At 37.9% G+C, this 12,817-nt stretch overlaps 1 protein-coding gene across 3 annotated transcripts in view; it reads right to left on the bottom strand.

Moving 5' to 3' along the window:
- mideasb (mitotic deacetylase associated SANT domain protein b) overlaps positions 1–9,128 on the bottom strand; it is a 29,848-nt gene extending 20,720 nt beyond the window's left edge. The window contains exons 1-2 of one of the 3 annotated variants that reach the window (XM_089120506.1): positions 8,986–9,128; positions 749–2,583 (exon numbers count right to left, since the gene is read on the bottom strand). In XM_089120506.1, the coding sequence (XP_088976632.1) occupies positions 749–2,230 (1,482 nt within the window). In that variant the 5' untranslated portion in view covers positions 2,231–2,583; positions 8,986–9,128. Of the gene's footprint in view, positions 1–748; positions 2,584–6,220; positions 6,800–8,985 lie in introns of those variants that run through there. The other 2 variants (XM_089120505.1, XM_039667492.2) reach the window with 2 other exon arrangements.
- Between the last annotated feature and the right edge of the window lie 3,689 nt (positions 9,129–12,817).

The following is a 12,817-nucleotide window of genomic DNA, read 5'->3' as shown; positions in this document are numbered from 1 at the left end:
TCCAAATGTGTTGCTCTGATTCCACGTGCAATGCATGCGCAAATACACTACAGGCTCACTCTTGCTCGTGATAAATCCAACATTATTCATCAACACGATCATCCCTTACGAGTGTTTTATTTAAAGTCCCCGTGAAATCAAAATTCAACCTATTTACTTTGTTAGCGCATATTACTAGTCTTGTGGTGAACAATTAATCCGTGCAAGTAAATATATATATTAAAAAAATGTTTTACCTTTGTAATCTTTAATCAAAATCTGAAAAGTTACTTCCGGTCTGGAATGGTTTCTTATTCTGATGACGTAGGTTTCACAGCTTGGGTGGGGAAACGCTTAACCACTCCCCTCAAACCGTTAGTTTGCTATGAGCGAGAGATGGAGAGGAGGAGCGCTAGAGTAAAACCCTGCCCTCTGTTCAATATTCCGTTTCACTTGGAAATACGTCACAGCACTGGAGAAAAATCGTTTGCAACTTCCGGTTCACGGTTCCGGTTCACGCGGCACGGTTCGGAAGCTACCGAATTCAGACCACCTCCTCCAGGTACTCTCGGGTTCGGTACCCAAGTGCGCACCCGGGTCCATGACAGCATTCACATTAGCGATTTTTCATGCGAACTGTGCCCCGTTCCGAACAAAGCCCCCTAAGTCACAGACCAACCTTTCATCTTGACTATTTAACAATGAGTTGTCAAAGACACAATTTTAATTTCTCCCTTATTCTTGACTGAAAAACAGCCAGTTGTCTTACCTTGACATTCCGCGAGGGAAGAGATTCCCTTTCCGAAGCCTTCTGAGCCAAGGTTTCCAGGTTGACCTCTTGCGACACCCTCCTCTTACGGCGCGTGCTCTGGATTACACCTGTCGGAGCGGCCCGGATGTCTTGCACCGCAATGGCCTCAGAAGCCCCGTTCTGAGACCCTTGGGCATGAAGATCAGTCGGCATGACAAATGGGTTATCCGAGGCGGGGCCTCCACCCTCTTTCGAAAGCCGACGTGATCTCCGGGGCCCAGCCTGTTGGGTCTCAGGGGATTGCTGGGGAACATCTGCAGGAGGCTGAGGAACAGAGTCCGTAGTCTGTGTTGATGGGGGATTAGTGGTCTCTTGGGACTGTCCTGGTAATGAAGGGGGATGCTGATCAAGTGAAGGGGCACGTGGCGGCTGTCCATCAGAGTAATTTTCCAATACATGTTGGTTTTGATGAGGTTGCTCGGACATTTTTTGCAGCTGCGCCAAGTCAAGTTGCAGTTGAATCTGTTGCATATGCTGTTGTGGTTGCTGAGTCTTATTTAGTTGCTGTGCTTGTTGCTGCAACTGTGATTGCGATATTTGCCGTGACTGTTTTTGATGCTGAAGTACCTGTTGCTGTTGCGCCTGCTGTCGTATTTGCTGTTCCAGCTGTTGCTGCCGTTGATGGTGCATCATCTGTCGCTGCATCTGAAGCTTTTGCTGTTGCTCCTGTTCCTGTAGTTGCTGAAGATGTTGATGATGAGAATTCGTCTGTGTACTGTAATTCAAATTTGGCAAGGTCCGATTGCCCTGAACAACCTGATAGTAACCTGCTACCAAGTTCTGCTTGGGCTGTCCAAAAGCTAACTGAAAGGGTTGCAGCACTGAATTTCCAGTGGTGGACTGTCCGTGCTGCTGTGGATTTAACATTCCAGGCTTTTGAGTCTGCTGAAAAGCTTGCTGCTGTTCCCAGTCCATGCCACGGCCAGGTTTGGTCGTGTCCCTGAAGGTGTCTCCACTTACGTTAGGCCCTTGTTTTTTAGTTGCCCTAATAGTCGATGGCTCGGGCTGCTGCTGTTGCACTGACACGCCCTCATGCATCTGCTTGGCAAATACAGTCTGAGCCCCCAGGTAAGGGGCATAGTTCTGGGACCATGCTGTTATCCCCTGTGACCAACTGTTTGGTCGCTGTTGGGGCTGCAAAGACGGGTCTTGATGAGACCACTTCATGGGCACCGTCTGTTGGTAGTGCCCACGACTTTGATCACCCTTCTCCGGGCTGAAAATGACAGAATTGAGGTACATATGTGGTGCTTCTGCATTCGAGCCTTCCACGCCTCCACTGTCATTATGGCCAGGCCCTGAGGGAGGGATGCCATAGTAGGCCTCTGTATGCTGAGAGGCCTCTTTCATTGCCACACCCTGATCGTTGAAGAAAGTGATGCGTTTGCCCGTTCTCTTTGCGTTTGGTTTCGGTTGAGGTTGCAAACTCATGACTTTCATGAATATAGATTCTGGGGGTGGTGGAGTGGGTGGTTATGGAGACAAGAGTTCAAATCCCCAAACCACACTAAGCTTTCTCTGGTTTAATCAAAAGTCTTAGAGTATCGCCCTAGTTTTATCCAGTATTTTGGCAGTCAATGGTCATCCAAACCTACTCAACATAGTAGAAATGCAAATAAGCTTTAAAATACAAAACTGCAGCATCTCCTGTGCAGAAAGAGTAGTTTCAGTATGGTGTAGCTCAAACATGTCTATTTGCTTTTATTCTTCACTGCCAAATTTTCAGGTCCTGGGATGCCAAGCTGGGTTGAGAAGCCTTTAGGTTAACTTGTTGCTTATTCATGGGAGACAACCTGAGAAGAAAGTGGTCACAAATATTATGGTTAGCCTTCAGAGTCAGTACTTTGGGCTTAGTGGGGGTTCATTGAAATAGCCGTTTCAGCAACTTCATGAATAGGGCCCTAGAGAAAGGATTTAAAAGGGAAAGGTGGAATTGTTAAGGCTTGGGGGATCTGTGCCATTAGCAGCTTAGTGCACATTTTAAAACTATGTCGAACAAACTGCATTTAAACCGGTAACTAAGTTCAGTACGCACAGAAGGTTAAACTTTTCTAAGCAACCAACAAACTAAAAGGACACATATGTAAGAATGCTAACTGTGAGTGGGGGGAGCTGCATGTTACTGCAAATAATTGTTTCTAGATCGTGTGCAGTGAAAGTGAGTAAGATGATGAGAGATGTACAGTTGCACACATAATCCCACAGAGAGTGTGAAAATATACTAGTCTAGTTTCACAATGAGAATGTTTAAAGTGGTTCCCTCCATAGTTCACAGTTAGCATGCACATATTAACTTTAAAATCAATAAAAGTGTACCAATAACCTGACATGGAGGGCTTGTGTTGTTAGAAGTGTATGCAGATATGCAGCAACCAAATGAGGAAATTAATAATCTCAAAATGTATGCATAAAAAACATTTTTTAAATGAGAGATACATATCTGTACTATGCAAACAAATTATAAACTACACTAATTATAAGCACTCTACCAGATGATTTAGCATTCTTCTTTTGTGATCAATATTCATTGGGAATCCTGTCTATGGTGTTCATTCTTCGAATTTTATTAGTTGAACATTAGCATCCCTGCTTTTATCAACACAGATTACTTGTGATAAAATCACTGTAGTGCACATCTCACATGGCAATAATAATAGTTTAGCTTCAGAAACATTTAATTGTTTTTCGAATTTCATCTCTTCTCATTTTCAATTTAACACAGTTTGTATTTATTTACTAGGGAAGTTATGGAACTGAAGTTTATTTGTATAGCGCATTTCACACAAGCCAGTAATTCTGTTTCACTTTCCCAAGCAATGCAACATAAAATATAAATGTCAAGGTGATAAGAAGCCTTTATTCTCCTGTAGACCTATAGAGGCCTATAGGATAATGATCAAACTGACAATAATTACCTGCGCAGTTAATTGTTTAATAACTTATATATAACCCACAAAATAAAATAAAAAAAACACCACCACCTGGCCCTGTCACAGCCTTATCTAAACTTACGCTATTATTAGGGATACACTGAATTCAAAAATGTTGTCACAAACTGAAAATTCTGAATGTGTTGGCCAAAAATGCTTATTACAAATGATCAATTTCTTATTTTTAAATTAGCTTTTTGTATAATTGTATTTCATAATTTACTTTAACGAAATTCAGTCATTTGAATGATACTGAATGAAAAAAATATATACAAGCCAATAAAATAAAACAACTTTTTATTTATTTATTATTAACTCATTTTTCTCGGGACGCTTGTCCCGTGAAAAATGGCGTTCGTCAGGTCCAGTTTTGTGTCCAGCCTCTCACGGGGATTTCGGATGCCCCAACGCCTGTGATGAGACGACTCAACGCCTGTGAAGAGACGACTCAACGCCTGCGATTTGTTATGGCGCCGTTTGATTCATAAACAATATTTATATTTAATATTTATATTTAAACAATATGAATGTAAGCCAGAGGAGAACTGGCCCCCGACTGAGCCTGGGTTCTCCCAAGGTTTTTTCTCCATCCAATCTGATGGAGTTTGGTTCCTTGCCACTGTCGCCTTGCTTTTGGCTTGCTTTGAGCTTGCTCAGTTGGGGTTATTTAGTGTTTAGCAATGTTGTTGATCTGTGTTGTGCTACTTTCATGTTATCACTGTGAAGCTGCTTTGATACAATCTGTATTGTGAAAAGCGCTATATAAATAAATGTGACTTGACTTGACTTTATTGAACAATTTTTATTAATAATTCATACCGATATATTATTCGTTATTCAGGTCTATGAAAGGGATTCAACAGATTTATTTTTTGACCAATGAGAGAAGAGATGTCACTGCAAGTGGGAGGGGACTTCATTAAGGATTAAGGATTATGGGGGCATATTAATAATAATAAAATAAATAATGAAAAATTCCAAATAAAAAAAAAATCCATAAAAAAACAAGAATCGTCGATTTAATGATGACCTGTTGCTGTTGAGTAAATCAACTAAAGTTACAGCACTGAGAATTCGACAAAGTAACAAAGTAGCCCAATGTTACAAAAGTAACGTTTAGTCGTGTTTATTTACATAACATTTTGGCCAAATCATCTAGTAGGAAAAAAAGTATTGTTAAGGTCAACATAGTAGCTAAAGTGTTTCAAATCAATACTGCGTTCTCAAACCACTCATTTAAAGCTGCAGTATTTTTTCAGGGGTGGCGCAACGCAATGAAAAACACCCCTACAGCGCGGGGATGTAAACAACAATTGCATAAACCAAACCAACGTCCAGTTAAAGTGATAAGACCTGTAGGTCAATTTCACCTAAATCGTTTTGAGTGAATTACAATATCTATTGGATAAATCTTCTGTTCTTGCACTGAAAGCACACGAAAGTCATTACATTAGCAGACAACACAAGACACAGCGACGCACGGTTACACAAGCCAAGGTTTTAACAGTTGACAAGACAACGCGTTTAATAAGCTTGTAACTTAAAGTAGGCTACGGTTACCTAATCGAACCTACTTCTTAATTTAAACCGAGAACGAATGCAGAACAGACTCAAGTGCTCAGGCATGAGCGAATTCCCATCAGATTCAGAGAGAGTGGTTGTGGAACAAAACCTAGCGAGTTGCCTAACTAGACAGCATTCTAGGGGGCGTAGACACAGGACGGGGTCTCGAGGCGCCTTTAATACTTTTAAAAGAATAAATAAATATTCTATACTCCGCCTCGTGTTGTTCCAAACTGTATGACTGTCATTCTTCTGTGGAAAATGAGATGTTTTGAGTGCCATTCACTTTCATTTTGTGGAAAAAAAGACTGGTGAATAGAGGAGGTTGTCATTCTGCATAACAGCTGAGTTTGTGTTCCACAAAGCAAGTCACACGGGTTCGGAACAAGACGAGGCGGAGTAAATGATGACAGATCTCTCAACATTAACACACTGCTTTATGAACGCAACGTTCATGGCTCAACGCGGTCGAATAGCCCCTCAAAAAGCTGTCTGGGTAAACAGCTCAAGGTTTTGGTACACAGACAGTGCGTTTGCATACTACATGGGTACCCTTCCCGGACCCCCCTTCCCAGTGAAGCCAGCTCAGCGCTATTTACCAGAAGTCCTTTGTTGCAGAAAAGGGATTATCCAGTCACTAATTCCGTGTCACACTACAACAAAGTCAGACAACAATGTAAATATGAAGCATGCTTGAGCAGCAAAATAATAAAAGTGGTAAATGACAAGCCCCCGTCCTGTCGGTTCCTAGTTGTCAACTCTGGTGAATGTAATTTGTGAGTTTGTTTTTAGGGAGTAGCTAAGAGCCACACGTTAGCGCACGCTCGGATGCGAATAATATTTTGCAACAACTTGCTAAGGAATGTCAATTGCATTGTTTCGATTTGCTAAACACGTCTACAGCATTAAATAACACTTAAAAAAAAAGAATCCTTACCATGGTTATTTTCTGCGCTTCATGTCGCCCTAAGTAAGAACAAATGCAAGCCAAGGTCCAATGCAACAGTACAGAAATGACTGCATGCTTATCCACGATTGAGTCATGCAATGCTGACCTCACTCCAGTAATATTCAAGTCAAGAGGTAGATCCTTGTGCAAATGAAAGCACCGAGAAATGGAGGGCTTCTTTGACAAAATGGCGAGGCGTTTTCCAAAACAATTGCACTCGATTACGTTATGATTGCAAGCACATGCGAATCAAATCGCCCAAAAACAATCTAGTTCACTCGTCCACGGAGTATGGAACAACACATTCTCTTTCAGATGAAGTCTTGTGATCCCTTACTGTCCTGTTGGCCACACCCACTTCCGTTACCATATAAGGTGTTTCCCCTTCCATGCGGGGCGCTGTAAGTTACAGCAAATGCACACAGGCCATGCGGGAAATTCCGTCACTGGGAAACGTTCTTCAGAACAGGGCTTATAGGCTACTAAACATCTCCATCCAAACCTGAAGCGAGTCAGTTATTTACGACGTGGTCACTGAGCAAAAGACAAGACACACTTGGTGGAAAGTAGTGGAAAAACAGCATATGAGAGAAATTTAATGCATGGTTGTTTGGATTGGGGTGACCAGGGAGTGTGTTGCAACATAAAACAACCGTTTAACCAATAAGAAATGAGATACATGGGAAATCACCCATGACCACCTCCCCCCTTGAGGTGAATATAATGTAAAAATACAGGATTTAGTGCAGAAAAAAGAAGACTATAATAATTATAAATTAATTATAATTATTATAAAAAATACAGAAAAAATGTAATAATGTGAAATATTATTACAACTTAAAATAATGGTCTTTCTTTAACATAAATTAAAATACAATTTATTTCTGTGAAGCAAATTACTCCAGTGTTAATCATGATTACTGTATTTTTGATCAAATAACTGCAGGCTTGATGAGCTGAAAATCAAGAGAAATAGTAATGTTTTCAAACTTCTGACCGGTACCATATATTAGGGCTGTGAATAAATAAATAAAAGTTTGTGTTTATATAATATATGTTTAATATATATATGTATAATATATGTTTGTGTAGTGTGTATAATTATTTTGTATATATAAATACACACATATGCATGTATATATTTAAGAAAATGTGTTATTAATATATCAAATATTTATATTTATGTATATTAAATTTGTATAAATATATATATATATATATAAAGTATTTAATTTCTTAAATATATACATGCATGTGTGTGTTTATATATACAAAATAATTATACACGCACATATATTATGTAAATACAAACTTTTATTTTGGATGCAAATTAATCGATATATATATATATATATATATATATATATATATAGATAGGCTACATAAATGTGGTGCACCTCCAGCCTGGTTACAACTACCGCAATCACTGCTGTATGTTATTACAGCACTTTTTGAACAAGACACCAATTTACACAGGGGATTGTGGATCTGTGAATATTTTTGAATCTCAATCTACGAAACTTAGAGAGAGAAGAGTTCCAGTTCCATTTCCCTGCAGAATGTAACGTTACACCAACAGAATCAGCACAGACAATAGCCCTAATCCATTCTCACTGATTCGATTGTTATCAATATAAAAGGGGGACATTGTGAATATAATTATGTTGGAGTAAGCAGAGTGTCAAGGCAAGACAGACTGCCTTTTACAGTGGTTGTGAAAGTTCTGAATCTGGAATCCGGACTCTGTAACGCCGATCCCGCCTATGTCTCGAAGCATTTCTGCATTCGTGCAGAGGTTCAACAGCACGGACATGATCAAGCATGTGCTGCCGTGAGTAAGGAGACACCCATAGGCCTCATCGTGTCAGTGTTTGTGGTCTCTCTCTCTCTCTCTCTCAGTCCCCCCCCCCCCCCCCCCCCCCCCTCTCTCTCTCTCTCTCTCTCTCTCTCTCTCTCTGCTGTGCCTTAAAATAAAGTGCAAAGCCATCAGACATGCGGGCCACCCATTCACCGGGTATGGCATGTGCTGAGTGTACCAGCTTCAATAAAAAAAAAGTCTGATATACTGAATGGTATTCGGGTGCGTAAAACATTATTCTCATACATTACTGGAATTAGATGCAAAATACTTATGCATGCAGACTGCATGCTTACTCGTAAAATGAAGATGGGCGCGTGACTGCATCCTATTTAATAGCTACATGCATGCATGATTGATTCCAAGATCTCAAACTGCAAGTACATAAACAGTTACATTTTGTCCTAGGTGAAAACAACTGCCCTCAGTCAGTGAACGTTGCGCTCTTAGGGGGGAGGCTGACACAAGTTTACATGACACAGTTGTTGCACAACAGTAACACGATCCATCATAATGCAGGTACATATCTGACATACGCACTGTTGACACCATCACCGATTTAAAGGAAACGCATGCATTTTAGATAAACATTTGTTGCAACACAACTGTTCCAACGATAAGCACTTTCTGTTGCCGCTCACATGTGTAGTTGCAATGCTCGCTGCTCTCGTGCAAAAAAAAATGTGTTTTTATGAAACAGTTCGCCACTCGTAACAATGACTAAAAGCGCATCTAATTGTTTCTGTCAAAAGTATGGAACCACCCAATCGAATTCATGCTCACGAGCAAGGTCTTCGTTTCGACGTCCTGCAGAAACTCATCAAATAAACGTTTTACGAGAGGAAATACATGCGAACTGAATCTGGTTGGAATGACTTATTGAGCATAACATTACCTGTAAAAACATCTGCGACGTTTCTCCAGCGATCCAGATCTTTTTCGTGTTGCTTTCAAGAAAAAAAGGGGAAAAAAACTTTAAGCCTTGTCTGTAGCGTCACTTCCTAGTTGGTAACAAGAGCGCCACCCGCTGCAAATTGCACAGTGATGTCATTTTTCTCTTGCACCTTCAATAGCCAAAGACACCTTTATTGAAATTATAGCATATTTAAGTTCACATATGATTGTATGATATGATTGAATCAATGTAAACTCCTAATCCTATAATGTCATGTTTGCTTTAAAACAATTACTGTCAGAAAATAGTCCTTAAAAACGATCCCATAAGGATTCAAATGTTAAAGATTTGCACTAGTGCTCCAAGTAAACACCCAGCGATGTGTCCGTCTGTCCGAATTGTAAACGAATCATTCTTTTGATTCGGATTGTTTTTGATTCTGTTGAACCTGCAGAACCGTCTGAACAATTTCTTTTACGAGTTCTCGACTCTGACTCGTTGAGAGACAAGTAAGCCCAAGCTGCCAATAATATTTAACGTTTGAGTCAAAACATAGCTGTATTTTAGTATTGTTTAATTCAAGTTGGGTTCTAATTAGCCTACTTTTTGTTTTTTGTCAAAGCTGCTACAAACAGTGTTCAACGACAGAGCTTAAACTAGTCCCAGACTAAAATGCATGTTTGAGCTGTTTTAACAGAATCTTTAAAAAAATATCTTAAAATATGCCAGTGCCATATTTGTCTCACGATACACAGCAGTGTGTTTTTAAGGCACGTTTAACAAAAAATAGTCCTAATTGAACTAAGGCATGTAATCCTAGCTTAGTGTGAACCCTATCTGTGAAACCAGGCCATGAAGTAACAAAAAGAACCGGTTCTTTGAAACGAACTGTTTGAAAGAACCGATTCGCGAGTCTGATTTCCCATCATTACAGCACTTGCGACCAGTTATTTGGAAATTTAACAATACCTTGTTGCTGAATAAAGAATTCTGTAGTCAGATCAGAATAATATGTCAAGAAATTAATGACATGGATTCGTCAGATATAAGTAAATGGGAGTGGTTTAAATTTCAAGTAAAGCAACAAGCTATTGAAACTGGAAAGAAAATAGCTGACAACCGTAAATGTAAACAAAAGGAAATTGTTGAAAAGATAAGTTTATTATGTGGAAAACCTAACTTAACTGTAGAAGAGACACAAGAGTTACACACGCTCCAGAACCAATTAGATGTTATATACATAGAGAAGGCAAAAGGCGCCTTTGTGAGATCAAAAGCCAAATGGATTGAGCAGGGGGAAAAAAATTCATCATATTTTTATAGCCTTGAAAAACGGAGACAGACAAAAAATTGTATAACAAAACTGAACCAAAATGGAAATATCATTCAAGACACAAATAAAATAACAGAGGAAGTATGTCAGTTCTATGGCAACTTATATAAGAAAAAATTTCAGAGAGATGATTGTGATGCCTTTATGAAAAGTGTAAGTGAAAATGTAACTAGACTAACAGAGGAAGACAATTTTTTTTTAGAAAGAGATATAACCCTAACAGAAATCGAAACAGCTTTAAAACAAATGAAAAACGGTAAATCACCGGGCATTGATGGTTTATCTATAGAATTTTTTAAGACTTTTTGGTCAGATATTAAAAATCTATTATTTAACGCGTACCTCGATTGCATAAAAAATGGCCAGTTATCCCCAACAATGAAAACTGGTTTGATAACATTGTTGCCCAAACCAAATAAAGACTTATTATTATTAGATAATTGGAGACCTATAACTTTACTTTGTAATGATTATAAATTATTAGCTTTGGTATATGCTAACAGAGTAAAAAATGTCTTGAACAAGGTAGTAGACGAATTTCAGTCAGCTTTCATTAAAGGTAGATATATTCATAATAATGTGAGACTGATTTTGGACATGATAGATTACCAGAGCCTTATTAACACTGATAGCCTAATATTGTTTATTGATTTTTTCAAGGCATTTGATTCTATCGAACATGACTTTTTACTGGAATCGCTTCAACTTTTTGGTTTTGGTGAAAAATTTTGTAAGGTAATCAGAATGTTTTATGACCAAATATACAGTTATATTTCACTTCAATCAGGCATCACTCCAAGAATTAATGTCTCTTGTGGAATAAGACAAGGGTGCCCAATTTCACCAAAATTATTCATTCTCTGTACACAGCTTTTGGCTTATTTTGTAATAAATAATAAAGACCTTGAAGGGATAAAAGTTTGTGACACTGAATTGAAAATGAGCCAATTTGCTGATGATACAGTGATATTTCTAAAGGACAAATCAATTCTTCAGAAGGCTTTAAATGTGATTTCTGTTTTTTCCAGAGCATCAGGCCTTTGCCTTAATCTAAAGAAATGTGAAATATTACCTTTATATAATTGCACTGAGGAAACCTTGGAGATGATTCCAGTTAAGAATGATGTGAAATACTTGGGCATTCATCTATCTAAAAACTTGGCATTAAGAGAAACCAAAAATATCACAGAAAAATTTGAAGAAATAAAAAGAAACTTAAATCATTGGTTAACAAGAGACTTAACCATTTTAGGACGTAACCTATTGTCAAAATCAGAAGGGGTTTCTAAATTAATTTATCCAAGCTATTCTCTTTATATTAGTTCACAAAACATAAGAAAAGCAAACACTATAATATACCAATTCATCTGGCGTAATAAAACGCACTACATCAAAAAATCACAACTTGTAAAGGACTATAATAAAGGAGGGTTAAAAACAATTGATTTTGAATCTATGGTTGGAGTTTTTAGAGTTAACTGGGTTAAAGCCTTTCTAGATAAACCTGATTCTCTATGGTATCATATTCCCAAACATATTTTTGATAAAGTGGGAGGCTTGGATTTCCTTTTAAAGTGTGACTTCGAGATATCCAAATTGCCAATAAAACTGTCCGATTATCATAAACAAGTTCTTTATTACTGGAAGATGGTATTTACTCATAATTTTACACCACATGGTTCCACTTTGTGGAATAACAGAGTGATAACAATTAGTAGGAAAACACTTTTTTTCAGAAATTGGTTTGAAAAGGGAATCATCTTCATCACTGATATATTAGATGAACAAGGAAATTTTCTTAGTTTTACGGATTTTAAAACAAAATTTGATATACAAAGTTTAGTAAGGGATTATAACAAGATATGTAAAGCAATACCAATAGCCTTATTAAATATGATACGAAATTATTTACATTATTCCAAAGGTCAAGTAAATTTGCCTAAATTGCAATTAAACCAAATTCCCATAAACAGCAAAAAATGTAACAATAATTGTATTAGCAAAATACTAAAATGTAGACTATTTCATGATTTTGACCAAAATATAAAAATAAGGCACTATGATGACAAAATAACAAATAAATACATCAAGTTCATGAAATGGCCTATACCTCCTAAAATTAAAGAAATGCAATTCAAAATTATAAATGGATATTATCCAGCAGCAGCAATGCTGAAAAAGAGATTTGGTTTTGAAGTGGAGCCATGTGTGTTCTGCTCCCAGGAAGATGAAACTATTGAACATTTATTCTTCTCTTGTCCAGTGATAAGAGGATTCTGGCAAGATGTCATGAATTGGCTAGAAATAAAAATGGAGAGAATTTTACAATTGAAGTTAGAGCAAATTCTGTTTGGTAACGAAAACCTTCCGAAGGAACTCTTTAGAATTTACAATATTATAACAATTATGGGTAAATACCATATTCATAAATGCAAATGGCAAAATAAAAATCCATCCATAATAGTGTTTAAAATTGAACTGAGGGAATACTTTGTTTCT

This window comes from Pimephales promelas, chromosome 15, assembly GCF_988280905.1.
Source record: "Pimephales promelas chromosome 15, fPimPro1.hap1.1, whole genome shotgun sequence".
NCBI classification, from domain to species: Eukaryota; Metazoa; Chordata; class Actinopteri; order Cypriniformes; family Leuciscidae; genus Pimephales; species Pimephales promelas.
The sequence above is the reverse complement of the archived record's forward strand: the minus strand, read 5'-3'. Positions and strand labels throughout refer to the sequence as shown.